Source organism: Palaemon carinicauda, chromosome 16 (genome assembly GCF_036898095.1).
Source record: "Palaemon carinicauda isolate YSFRI2023 chromosome 16, ASM3689809v2, whole genome shotgun sequence".
Taxonomy (NCBI): Eukaryota; Metazoa; Arthropoda; class Malacostraca; order Decapoda; family Palaemonidae; genus Palaemon; species Palaemon carinicauda.
Window position 1 is genome coordinate 70,262,492 of NC_090740.1, and position 15,150 is coordinate 70,277,641.

General features: G+C 34.6%; 1 protein-coding gene across 1 annotated transcript in view; it reads left to right on the plus strand.

Annotated features, from left to right (window-relative positions):
* Nucleotides 1-14,875, plus strand: part of LOC137655765 (breast cancer type 2 susceptibility protein-like) — a 148,474-nt gene extending 133,599 nt beyond the window's left edge. Inside the window, exon 6 of the mRNA XM_068389894.1 lies at nt 14,425-14,875. Coding sequence (XP_068245995.1) covers nt 14,425-14,766 — 342 coding nt within the window. The 3' untranslated portion in view covers nt 14,767-14,875. The remainder of the gene's footprint in view (nt 1-14,424) is intronic.
* The last annotated feature ends 275 nt before the right edge of the window (nt 14,876-15,150 follow it).

Consider the following 15,150-nt stretch of genomic DNA (forward strand, 5'->3'; position numbering starts at 1 on the left):
ACTATTCAGCTATCATGGTGGAGATGGGTTTATTTGAAAGTCTATGAACAGATTCCTGAATTCGATAGGAATATGTACGGGGACTTGTCATAAGCTTTTATCTCTCTTGATAGCTCAGTAGGTAGAGTTGTGCTGGCAGGGTTTCCGGCCCACAGGTGGGGGTTCAAATCTCTACCCGGCCAGAAGCTGTTACCATAAAATGAATTCCAAGTGGATATATATTCCCAAGATAGAATTCGGTATTAACCCTGGATAGGTACGCTCCTCGGACACCCCTTTAAGGGTATACTCGGACGCGAACGACCCCGACGCCAAAAAAAATTCTTGAAAAATCAGTTTTTGCAGTAACCTCCTTTTTTCTTTTGCCAAAAAAAACTTCAATGAATGCTTAAAACAACTGTAAAAATAAATACTACTCATCTGCAGAAAAACTTTATTATAAATATTTTAAAAAATTAAGTAGAAAAAAAAAAGACCTGACATAAAAATTCATAAAAAAAAAAGTTTATACATATATACACAAATCCTTTTAGGAATTGATTCTTGAATGTTTAGGACACATCTTGATGTATTTTGGATGAAGTCAGACCCATGGAGGTGAAGATCTGAAATGAGAAAAAAAGAGTAACTTTTTTTGGCCAAAAATATTTGTCCAAATTTCATGAATTTTTTGGGGTACGCAAATGAAATAGGAAGTGGCTAATTTTTTTAGGGAATAAACATATGTTATCCTAAAATAGAAATATGTAAAAAAATCTTCATTATTTTGTAAATTACATTTATATCAGGGGCCATATCTAAAGGTAATTTTTTGAGTACTTAGAAATTTCGTAAAAAAATACATATATTTAATATATAATATGATATTTATGCAGGTAAAAATATACCAAAATATCACAAATTCTATAGGGAACAAGAATATATATAGATAGGGCAGCTTACGCTTCGGATATGTCCACAAAATGGCCGCCAACCACACTGACTCAGACTCCCTAATCTGCCACTTGAAATGTAGGAAGGGTATGTCAATTTCAAGGTGTTATTTACTAATCTAATTATTATTGGATATGCATAAAAATTGTATGGTGGGTTGCTGGATAATTGTCGATTATTTTACGACTATAAAATTGAAATTCTGACCCAAAAAAATTTTTTTGAAGGGAAATAAAATCGAAAAAAAAAAAATGTAAAACAATATAATATTTTAGCTAAAAAAATTTGATGATATTCAATCAAAAAAAAAGTAAACAAAATTTTCCGACAAATAAACATCTAGAGGAATCATTACTCTGTGATAGTTCCTTAGTACGTAGTAATTTTGAAAGAATTGGGAAAAAACGAAAAAATGGCAATCACCGGAAAATCGAACACATACCTATATATACGCCATATCTGGCTAAAAAAAAGATAGGCATGGGTAGCCAGATCATCTAGAAACACTTTCCAACACTATAAAAATATAAGTTTTGCGACACTACTTGCCAATTCCTTACGGTAACATGACTAAGCGAAAAAATGCAAAACAAATAAAAAGGGGCACTCGCGGAAAAATGGCTAACATTCTAATATACGGCATTTCAGAAAAAAAAAATTCAGCCACGTGCTAGGCAAACCATCAAGGCACATTTTCCGACAAATAAACATCTAAATGAATCATTACTCTGTGATAGTTCCTTAGTACGTAGTAATTTTGAAAGAAATGGGAAAAAACGAAAAAATGGCAATCACAGGAAAATCGAACACATACCTATATATACGCCATATCTGGCTAAAAAAAAAAAGATAGGCATGGGTAGCCAGATCATCTAGAAACACTTTCCAACACTATAAAATTATAAGTTTTGCGACACTACTTGCCAATTCCTTACGGTAACATGACTAAGCAAAAAAATGCAAAACAAATAAAAAGGGGCACTCGTGGAAAAATGGCCATTCTAATATACGGCATTTCAGAAAAAAAAAATTTCAGCCACGTGCTAGGCAAACCATCAAGGCACATTTTCCGACAAATAAACATATAAATGAATCATTACTCTGTGATAGTTCCTTAGTACGTAGTAATTTTGAAAGAAATGGGAAAAAACGAAAAAATGGCAATCACAGGAAAATCGAACACATACTTATATATACGCCATATCTGGCTAAAAAAAAAATAGGCATGGGTAGCCAGATCATCTAGAAACACTTTCCAACACTATAAAAATATAAGTTTTGCGACACTACTTGCCAATTCCTTACGGTAACATGACTAAGCAAAAAATGCAAAACAAATAAAAAGAGGCACTCGCGGAAAAATGCCCAACATTCTAATATACGGCATCTCAGATAAAAAAAAGACATGCACGTGTTGGCCCAACCATCAAGGCACACTTTCTAACACATAAACATGAAAAAAAATCAATAATATACGGCAATTCCTTACTACGTAGTAAATTTTTACAAATATTGAAAAAAAACAGAAATTGGCAACCGCAGTTAAATACCCAATATACCAATAACTACGTCGTATCTGACAAAAACAAAATCACGCATGGGTAGCCAGATCATCTAGACACACTTTCCAACACTAAAAAAGCAAAAGTTTTACGACACTATTTCGCAATATCTTACGGAAAAATTACTTGGCAAAAAAATGAAAAAAAATGAAAAAGGGGTACTCGCGGTAAAATGCCCGACATTCTAATATACGGCATCTCAGATAAAAAAAAAGACATGCACGTGTTAGCCCAACCATCAAGGCACACTTTCTAACACATAAACATGAAAAAAAATGAATAATATACGGCAATTCCTTACTACGTAGTAATTTTTACAAATATTGAAAAAAAACAGAAATTGGTAACCGCAGTTAAATACCCAATATACCAATAACTACGTCGTATCTGACAAAAACAAAGTCATGCATGGGTAGCCAGATCATCTAGACACACTTTCCAACACTAAACAAGCAAAAGTTTTACGACACTATTTGGCAATATCTTACGGAAAAATGACTTGGCAAAAAAATGAAAAAAAATGAAAAAGGGGCACTCGCGGTAAAATGGTCCTCGTGGTGATGAAAGACATTTTAACTAAAAAAAAATCATGCACATGGTAGCCAAACAATCCACCAAGACTTTCCACAACTGATAACCTATACAAGTTGCACCATTCTACGACAATTTCATAATACGTAATAACTTTGATAATTATGCAAACTACCTTAGAAGGGTAAACTCGGTCGCGCTCGACCCCGACGCATCTCAGAAATCGGGGAAGGAGTACAGCTACAGCAATGCACATCTGGACACTACTAGAGCGTGTAGGGGAGACACCTCCTGCAGGTCGATCACCCACAAATTCTGTCACGGGGGTGAGTCACGTGAGAAAAACCTGTTTTTTTTTTACGCTCGGGGTCGCGAACGACCCATCGTACCTATCCAGGGTTAAATGCCTTTCGTGGGTGATATTTACATTGATTAAAATCACGTGTGCTTGTGATATACAGTGAACCCTCGTTTATCGCTGTAGATAGGTTCCAGACCCGACCGCGATAGGTGAAAATCCGCGAAGTAGTGACGCCATATTTACCTATTTATTTAACATGTATATTCAGACTTTTAAAACCTTCCCTTGTACGTAGTACTGTTAACAAACTACCCTTTAATGTACAGAACACTTAATGCATGTACTACAGTACCCTAAACTAAAACAGGCACAAATATTAAAGCCGACTTTATATCATGCGTTTCCTAAACACGCCAAAAAGCACGATAAAAAATGGCAACCAATGTTTTGTTTACGTTTATCTCTGATCATAATGAAGAAACAAACGCATTTACACATCTGTGTATAGGTTAGTTTTTGCATCGATTATATTGATTATTCAGTACAGTATGTTGATTTTGTTATTACCAATGTTTTACTTAATTTTTCTTAGGACTTCCAAATGAAATGTTTTTCTTTATGACGCCGCCTGAAACGATGGCGTCATAAAGTACGCTCAGTAAACAAACGAAGGCATTTAACGTGCATGATGAAAGTGATAAATAATGATATTACAGTAAAAGCTTTTATAAAATATGTTATTACAAATATTATTTACCGTAGCTATATAAAATCATACATATGTAGCAAAGCAGGAAGAGAGAGAGAGAGAGAGAGAGAGAGAGAGAGAGAGAGAGAGAGTTGTTTTACATACGTAAATGTAAATTTTAAACAAAAAAAAAAAGCCCCATTTCATATGAAATAGATTACAAATATTTTACTTTATCATATTACAGTAGTCTGTATAATACTAAAGTTCAGTACAGTATGTTGTTGTTATAGTCGTGGCGATGAAATTCTCACGAAACAAAAACACGCCATTTGATTACAACAGCTGATTCATTCTCTCTCTCTCTCTCTCTCTCTCTCTCTCTCTCTCTCTCTCTCTCACTCTCTCTCTCTCTCTCTCTCTCTCTCTCTCTCTCTCTCTCTCTCTCTCTCTCTCTCTCTTCGTGTTATACAATACTTACATTTAGATGAAGAAACTAAAATTAGTTTTCTTAGTGTCAATTAAATACGAAACGAAAAACTTATGCCGAGTCTACATCCATTTCAATCATAGCTAAAAATATGGCATCCGATTTCATCAGCAAACCACTATTTTTTGGGAAACATCATCTTATTCTATAAAATTGCTACTCTTTAAATAGTTAATTGCACATTAAGAAAGCGTGTACTTTTGTTTTTAAATTCCGGGTGTGTTTTAAAAATCGAGTATTGTTGACTTCTTTTTGTTTTACTTTTGGCTGTGATTAGATCAGCTGACATCTAGCTGCCGCTCGAGAGTGTACGAATACACTAACAAAGTATCGTTTATACAATTTCTTAACTTATTCAAACCGTCTACAGTATACAGTTAATATTACATAAGCACCAATGTGTTATAACCTATCAAATTTTTTTGTTTATTACATTTAAACCCCCCTCTATCTCTCTCTCGCTCTCTCTCTCTCTCTCTCTCTCTCTCTCTCTACCTCTACCTCTCTCTCTCTCTACCTCTCTCTCTCTCTACCTCTCTCTCTCTCTCTCTGTGGGCTACTTTTCACTACCTCCCATTCCTTACCCCTCTCTATCTCTCTAACAAATGATATCTTTGTTGCTCCTCAAAGTTTCATTTATATTGAAAATCAATCATGATTCAATTTTCCTTACTTTCTCCAATCTCGCACCATCGGTCACATCGCGGTATTTTCGAAATTTCCGGAAAATCCGCGATATATGTATATACATGGGTTATGAAAAAAATCCGCGAAGTGGTGAATCCGCGATGGTCGAACCGCAAAGTAGCGAGGGCTCACTGTATGTTCATTTAAAATACCACGTGTAGCAAACTCATGATTCAGCTATCATGGTGGAGATGGGTTTATTTGAAAGTCTATGAACAGATTCCTGAATTCGACAGGAATATGTACGGGGACTTGTCATAAACTTTTATCTCTCTTGATAGCTCAGTCGATAGAGTCGTGCTGGCAGGGTTTCCGGCCCACAGGTGGGGGTTCGAATCTCTACCCGGCCAGAAGCTGTTACCATGAAATGAATTCCAAGTGGATATATATTCCCAAGATAGAATTCGGTATTAAATGCCTTTCGTGGGTGATATTTACATTGATTAAAATCATGTGTGCTTGTGATATATGTTCATTTAAAATACCACGTGTAGCAAACTCATGATTCAGCTATCATGGTGGAGATGGGTTTATTTGAGAGTCTATGAACAGATTCCTGAATTCGACAGAAATATGTACGGGGACTTGTCATAAACTTTTATCTCTCTTGATAGCTCAGTCGGTAGAGTCGTGCTGGCATGGTTTCCGGTCCACAGGTGGGGGTTCAAATCTCTACCCGGCCTGAAGCTGTTACCATAAAATGAATTCCAAGTTGATATATATTCCCAAGATAGAATTCGGTATTAAATGCCTTTCGTGGGTGATATTTACATTGATTAAAATCATGTGTGCTTGTGATATATGTTCATTTAAAATACCACGTGTAGCAAACTCACAATTCAGCTATCATGGTGGAGATGGGTTTATTTGAAAGTCTATGAACAGATTCCTGAATTCGACAGGAATATGTACGGGGACTTGTCATAAACTTTTATCTCTCTTGATAGCTCAGTCGATAGAGTCGTGCTGGCAGGGTTTCCGGCCCACAGGTGGGGGTTCGAATCTCTACCTGGCCAGAAGCTGTTACCATAAAATGAATTCCAAGTGGATATATATTCCCAAGATAGAATTCGGTATTAAATGCCTTTCGTGGGTGATATTTACATTGATTAAAATCATGTGTGCTTGTGATATATGTTAATTTAAAATACCACGTGTAGCAAACTCACGATTCAGCTATCATGGTGGAGATGGGTTTATTTGAAAGTCTATGAACAGATTCCTGAAATATATATATATATATATATATATATATATATATATATATATATATATATATATATATATATATATATATATATATCTATATATATATACAGTATATATATATATATATATATATATATGTATATATATATATATATATATATATATATATACATATATACAAATACTTTTAGTGGCATCAGTGATTTTCCTACAGGAATCCACATAGTTTCTTATATTCTTAGAGTTTTTAGACATAAGCCTAAGTTTTAGTAAATGATAATAATTCCTTTTCTTCATATTTTGAACACTACAGTACTTTTGACAAAGCCAAGTCTTTATCAAGTGATTACTGATTTTCATAAGTTTACAATTCCGTTTATAGTGAGCTTCTACTAATATTATGATTAATCATGTGGAGAATATTTCCTAAAGAAATTAAAGATACTAAAAATAAAAAATAAAAAGGTGAAAATTTTTCAAAATTTAGACATCTTTAGATTATGAAGAGGATAATAGTTTATTACTTATACACCTAGATATGCACGTACAGGCTAGACGCACACTACATAGCTTATCAACCTCTCTGCTTGAAGGTAGCGTATAATTAAACTCCGCTGCATGTTCAAAATTGGTTCCTGGACAGCAATGCTTACTGCTTCAGCTATTATATGTCTACCATGGTTGTTATCCCTGTGAACAATTTGGGTTCCACCCATCAATTCTTCCAGGTAGGGTTTCTGTTCGTGGACATCAATATAGTGGTGGTTTATTGCCCCCTGATTTCTCTGGGCTAGCATCCATCTCCAGACTGTTGTGGTAGTAATGTATGTCCATTGTAACCTTTTTAGTGAGATTTACACATCTCCTCAGGGCATAGATATTTATAGACTATGTTGGTGGATGCTTCCTTCGGTTCTTTGGGGGCAGTACTGTTTCTCATCTCAAGACTTGCAGTTATGTTGGTCTTGCTATATATTACAAGTTTCACCTTGTGGTAAGGGGCTCTCGGGGCCATACCTCAATTGAAGATTCCTTGCTAGGTCCGGATTTCATCTTTGTAGGCCGAACCAAAGCTAATACGGTGGTAAATTTTACCGTAGTGATATTACTGTAAATATATTACAGTAATATACACTACAGTATCAGCGAGTGTTATACAGTATTATTAGATAGAAACAACAGTGTTTTGTTGTTATACTGTAAGTGTATGATAACTACTGGGTAAAATTATAGTTCCGGTCAGGTCAACGACTACTCTAGTGTTACGTACTGTACTGTAGCCTTACCGTGTTCATTACTTAGTGTATACGTCTGCACATGTACTGTACACTTACTAATATGTCTTCATTCAATTACAAACTACTTATACTGTGATAGAAACCAGGTGAAAATAATATTAGGCAGTACTTAGTGTGTTAATTATCTGAGTGTAGGCAATGGGCAATGAGTTGTTAGGTTAGGAGTTATCCAACCGTAGGGCAGCAAATATTTGCAAAATTGAGCCTGTCTCTGTTACCTAATGCTTGCGAAGAGTAGGGGCTAACTGTATACTGTATCATATATGTAACACTCCAGCCCAAAATGAATGTGGAACAAATAAGGTGAACATGGGAACTTTAGTTAATAATGCTTGAAAGCACAGCAGACACGTATCTATGGCGACTATTCAGGAATAGGGGTTTGGGGCCTGTTGACGTAAGTGCTTTGGCGATAACTGGAGCAATGGTTATTTTCTAAAACGCCGCATATGACGTCACAGGTAGCAGACGACATGTAGCTTTGGAGGTGCTGTGGCAAGTTCAAATGATCCTAAACTTTCAGGTCTCCCTTATACTCCCTGAGTCAGTGCTCCACACATTGATGCACAGACCCTAGAGCAAGAGAACAATATTTCTTTGGTAATCAGGTCGTATTAGATTCCCTGTTCTAGCCTTAAACAGGAAAGTCTTTGAAGACCACATAGAACTTAACCCCCAAAAACACTGAAAAGGAATATTTTTTAAGCTAAAATCACCCCTAAATATTTGAAAATTATAGGAAAATTTTTTTTTTTTTACTAATATTAAACAAATAAAGTGCTATGTGAAGGTCATCAGTGTGATTAGTACTTATATCTAAGGAAAAATATGTTTAATTCCTATACTAATAGCAATTAATAGAGCCCGTAAGTGACTGCCTGCAGTGCAACAATTTTCACCTATTTCCTCTAAATGCGCACTTATTTCAAACATGTCACTATGAATCACAATAATTTATCTGTTATTTGAAGTTTCTAGAAATTTACTCTTATTACTGTTAGTGTAGGGATGATGAAAGTAAAAGCTATTTGCAGCAGATATCTATATTTTGAGCAGTGCACGGAGACTGACTCACACTGGCGCTGATTTGTACTCGTATGTAATCAATAGAGCACCCTAATTGGCTTAGTAAAAATCATGGAAGTGCTTATATTGGCTTAAAGTAAATATAGCGATCTCCATCACACCAGCCAAGTTTAATTGATTTGAAAAGTTAATGAAAAATAAAGCCCACATTGGCTATATATGTGCTAAAGGGCTAGAGGGGAAAGTCTGGTAGAAGAAAGGAATCCTCAACAGAGTCCCTTGGTAGATTCGGCATGATAGATGTTAAACTTGCTCTCAAGGACTATCTTGCTCAAGGTGAATGGATTTGCTCATTAGTTCTTTCTATTCACATGATGTAAATATTAATTATTCTATGCTGGAACCGAAAAGAGGTCTTCCAAAAGTACAAACTGAGGAGCTCTTAAAATCCGCCACACGTCGAAATCCCATGTAATCGGATTGGAGCTGGTGGCTTCTCAATACCCCTCTGTAGTTTGTGGTGATAGCTGTTAATCTTGCCAGAATTCTTAGAAATGATTATGTATATAATGACAGTGGCATTTTTAGCTTTATTTTAGAAGCTGGTATTCTGTTGAAGGTTTGATTTACCTTATTTAGTTATTGATATTTTATGGTTTCAAATTAATTTCATTTCAAATATTTGTTTCAATTAATGATATCGTCAAAATTGACCCGTGGGGTTGCAGTACAGTCGGCGTCAAAACTGATGCAACAAATTTTCAAAATTCATCGTATGTAGTTTGATAGAAACTCTTGTGGGTTGGGCCAGTTAGTATATTTTATTCCAATTATTGTCATCCTCCTTATCTGATATGTATCAGTGATTAACTGTAGAACCACAGAAGGCATTTCCCTAGTGAATGGTCAGTGTTTGTTCAATAATTGTTTATTAAAAGAAAAAAATAATTTCCCTGTAGAAATATATGTGGCTCTTCATGTGTGATATAGAGTGTTCACCATTCAGTGGCAGCAGGAACCACTGAGTGCATGACCATTGGCCTAATGTGATTGTAAATTACTTTTATAGCGTCGTATCAAAAACTATTATTATTTCTTTTTATAAAGCACCAAGAAGTTTAGCATCTGGATAAATGAAACATAAATAAGACTCCAGTTGGTGTGAGGAATAATTCTAGATCCAAGTTATATCCGCATTTGACTAAATTTTAGAAAATCTAATGCTCGAGCTATGCCGTAGTGCCGGAGTAGCCCCACGCATGCACGCACATACACACAGTTATATGCACATGAAAATCACTGGGAAATGGGATGTTCAGACGCAAAAAAAAAGAAAAAAAAACACCACAAGGAAAATGAAACTACGAAACTAGTCAAGACCTAATCTTATATTTCCTATTTTCATTTTCCATGTGGTTCTTTTGCATATATATATATATATATATATATATATATATATATATATATATATATATATATGTATATGCATATATTTTGTATATATATAGATATATATACAGTATATATATATATATATATATATATATATTTATGTATGTATATATAGATATATATATATATATATATATATATATATATATATATATATGTATATATATATAGGTACAGTATATTGATATATAGATATATTGTATATATATATATATATATATATATATATATGTATATGCATATATTTTGTATATATATAGATATATATATATACAGTATATATATATATATATATATATATATATATATATATATATATATATATATATATATATATATATATATCACTTTGCCGCATATGTTTCTACGAAAAAAATTTTGTAATAAGCAATTATTGCAACTAATATTGACCGTTCACCAAGGAAATGTCTTCTGTGGTTCTACAGTTAATCACTGATAATTATTATCAGATAAGACGGATGCCAATAATTGGAATAAATGCACTAACTGGCAACTCTACAGGAGACTTGGTGGCAAAACGGTCTTCTCTCAAAGATCACTGTGTATGTCCGAAGGCTGTGGCTGCGGCAGATGCTTGGGGCCTGGGGTCATGCCCCTTACCCTAGTAGGCACTGACTGGCAATGAGAATATTAAGGTGAATTCTACCCTCTAGTAGGCCATGGCTTCCACCACTTCAAAAGTACTACCACAAACAAAATCCCCATCAGGTGCATTTCCCCTAGAGGTGGTAGCTCAGTCCTCTGGGTCAAGTGCTCGACCTGTTGAAGTTCGAGCACAATCCTCCAAGGAAGTTAATAGGCTCCCTCCACCTTAAAAGTTTTGTCTCGGGCAGAATCTCTACCTGTCTTATTGGAAATTGGAAAACAAGAGCTTCCAAAGAGGAAAAGGTTCCCCTCATCCTTACCTTCATCTATACCCAGTGTCTTCCTGCTCAGGATCTTAAGGCTGACTTATACAAAGATAGCAGAATGAAAGAAAAGAAAAGCAGTGCCATAATAAAACCTTCCATCTCTAAGCCTTACCTGGCTTCATTTGAGAAGTCCCAAAAGACAAATGAGACAAAGAAAAATAATGATAAAAGATGATATACATCATCCAGTGGAACTGCAGAGGTCTAAATACTAGTATTGATTAAATAAAATCTTTAACAAGGGACTCGGACTTAAAGATAATTTTGCTACAGGAAACCAAGATCCGTGACAAACCATTTAATCCTGGACTTGATTATCAATTTTGTAGATCCCCTCCTTTCCAAGCTGAAAGAGCTCAAGGTGGCACAGGTTTTATTATTCACAAGTCTGTAAAATTTGAAACCATCCCCCGCAATACACCACTACAGGCATGTGCTGTTAGAACACATATTGGGAAAAAATTACTTTATGCTCACTATACCTTGAACTATCTTTAGAACTCTTCCTCTCAGACCATGCTTGGAATCCAAGGAGTCTTAGACCCTCTGACCTCAAAGACCTGATCAATCAGCTCCCTTCCCCTTTTATTTTAATGGGAGATTTTAATGCAAAGCATACTTTATTGGGTGGAAATAGGTGATAGATAGGGTAATCTTGTTGAAGAATTAATCAACAACAATGATCTAATACTAATGAATGATGGTTCCCCAAGTAGGTATGATGTATTCCACAACTCTACATCAGCCATCGATTTGTCAATCTGTTCCTCATCCATTTTATTTTATTACCTTTGGTCAGTCAACCAACACCCACATGGCAGGGACCATTAGCCAATAATGTTAAATTTTGCCCACAGTCTCCCTTCTCTATGTCCACCAAAATGGACGATAGATGAGGCAGACTGGACATCTTATGAGAACTGTGCACACACTGATAGAGAGTATGGTGACTTTCCATCTCTAGTACATGCTTATCAACACCTTTCAAATGTTATTGATGATATTAGTAGCAGGTTTATACCTATAACGTGGTTTACCTCATTGCTCTGTAGTTCCTTGGCGGAGTAAAGAATGTGCCAATGCAAGGAAAGTGAGCCGAACTTGCTTCAGAAGATACTTGAGAATGAACGATGAAGCAGATAGAATAGCATACCTCAGAGCCTGTGCCAAACAAAAAATAACTTTTAAAAAAGTGAAGAGAGCATCTTGGTAAAAATATATATCTAATATCAATACCAATACTCCTTCAAAGGAAATATGGGACAAGATCAGAAAACTTCAAGGCTAATTTGTCCCTAGGCCTTTACCAATATTAAGGGAAAATAATATATATATATATATATATATATATATATATATATATATATATATATATATATATATATATATATATATATATATATATATCTGACCCCAAAGATGAAGCAGAGGTACTTGCGAAGCACTTTGCTTATGTAACAAGTGCTGAAAATTATCCCCCAGCATTTTAACAAATTAGAGCAACAACATCTGTTTTTCCTCCTGCTCCTTCCAATACTGAAGCTTATAACTTACCTTTTAATATTGAGGAGTTTGCTGCTAAGCTGTATGCAATGTTTCTCGCAGTCCAACATATTTTTAGAAATGGTAATCAAAATAGTTTTTACAATTTTTACGGATTCCAATAACGTTTTACTCGCAATTAAACAAATAATGCCAGGCAAATTGGCATCATATAGTACAAGAGGTGCAGGACTGGTTAGTACTTCTGTTTAGGAAGAATGTCAGTATTCACTTCTGTTGGGTCCCTGCCCACGTTGGGGTGGATGGAAATGAACAAGTAGATAAGGCAGCTAAGAAAGCTTCATGGCTACTTAATCTATCCCCTACAAATATTCCTTACAAAGACCTTGAAAGCAAGATACATTTTCACTGTAAGAATAAGTGGCAGACTCGAGGGTCTGAACTGACCACCAATACAAAACTGAAACAAATCCACCCTTCGGTGGATAAATGGTCATCTTGTGATTTTACAAGTAGGAAGGATGATACCATTTTAACTAGAAAGCATGTTGGCCATACACATGCAACCCACAATTATTTGATGAAGAGTGGTGAAGGGAGACAGGCCTCCCTTTGTAATACCTGTCAAGTGACAATAGATATTAAACATATTTTAGTCGATAGACCTGTTTTTAATCTTCAGAAGACGACACATTTTCTCCAGGATAAAACTTTAGGAGATATACTAGGGGAAAATTGTAATTTCCTGAACTTGAAATAATTTATTATACAGAGTATTGGTTTATATCGCGAGCTATAATTAATTTATTAATCTATTTTTTTAATCCTTTTAACCCCTTATTTTAAATTTAGATGTTATTGTATGAAAGTGGTGTGATTGGTTTTATAAATTAAAATGATACCAAATGTTGTGAGAGTATGGGTATGATTGATTAATTTGCATTTTTTGGGATCAAGCCATGTCGTCCTGATGGAAGCTTCCATCAGGACAACATGGCCATCTCACCCAAAAATAGATTTTTCACTGCTTCAAAATCCGTTTTATAGCGCTGAATGGCCTTTGATGCCACAGTGCTTGGCTTAAGGTCAAAATTTTATATTCAATCAATCAATCCCTTATGACCATACACTTGCAACCCATTGCAGGTAGTCATGGTAAGGTAAGAAAGGCTTTATCTTAGGTAATATATTTTAATAAACTAAGTAAAATCTATCCATTAATAACAAAGAGCTAGAATGGGAAAGGAAAGTTGGTTTGTATATAAATATATTTTGCCTCGATAATGAAAAATATAAAATTGTATGTAGAAATTATAATCAAGTACTGTAACCACCATATTTGTGTACTTTAACTTTCATGAGTTAACATGTTCATGCATTTCCTTTTTTTACTTTATAATACAGTTATTAGCAATGCATACAGATCTTGAATTATTTTCATTCTTTGTGAACATTTAAAACTTTACCTTAAAGCATCTTAAAAATATTATTCTAATAAACTAGATTTTTTGATACTCGTAAGTAAATCTCATTAGATTTAGAATTGCTCTTGTTATCAAAGTGCTTGCATGCAACTAGTAAAGGACTCTCACGCACAGTAGCCACCATGTATTAGTGAAAGACTGCTTAAGGAAAAGAGGAAAATGGCTTATATATTGATTGTTAATGCCAAATATGGTCAACTAAAAATGTCCCATGTACTGTTACTAATTTTTATATCACAGTATGTTTCATATTACCTACCTTTTTCTTTAGGGAATTTTGAAAAATAATTCAAACCATTTCTGCCCTCTAACATGTATGTGTTTTCAGGATGTAAAGGCATTGATATACAAGGCAGACATGAAACTTGATGGATTTAAAGATGAAAGTAGTTTACATACTGATGGTGCCATTATCCAAAACCATTGTCCTCAAGCTGAAGAAAATATGGATTCTCCAGTAGCCAAGTCAGTCAATCAAATTGCAGAGTCAACCACTGCTTCAGCTCCAAATATTAACAGAAGAGCCGAAAGATCAAGAGAAATACGCAGCAGACTAAATTCCCTAGTGCAGTATGGAACACCTTCTCCTTTAACAGGTGTGGCGTTTAATAACCCCTCTCCAAAAACATGGAAGCCCTTTAAAGTTCCTTTTAAGAATTCTAAGTCTTAGTGAATACTCTTATACGTAATTCTAGTATGTTTCACCCTTTAGTAAGGATTGATGTGATGTTAAATATTATACAGTATAACTGAAAAGTATAAATTTTTCATTTTGTAAATTGATTCATTTGTGTCCTGATTTTTATATAATGCTGGCTACTTTTAGTTACTGAGAATTCTAATGTTCCTGATAATATTTCATTCAGGGATTTATATCCAAGATTAAAGATTTTCCAATTGAAATTTGAACATTTCTAACCAAGCGTTTGAATATATTCAAGGATTGGATTGTGTGAGTTATTCATCAAATACCGAAAGGGTCATATGGAAATGACCATTTCAGCCTCCTTAATATTTGTTGTTTTAATTATCAGTACCTGAAATTCTTAGTGCT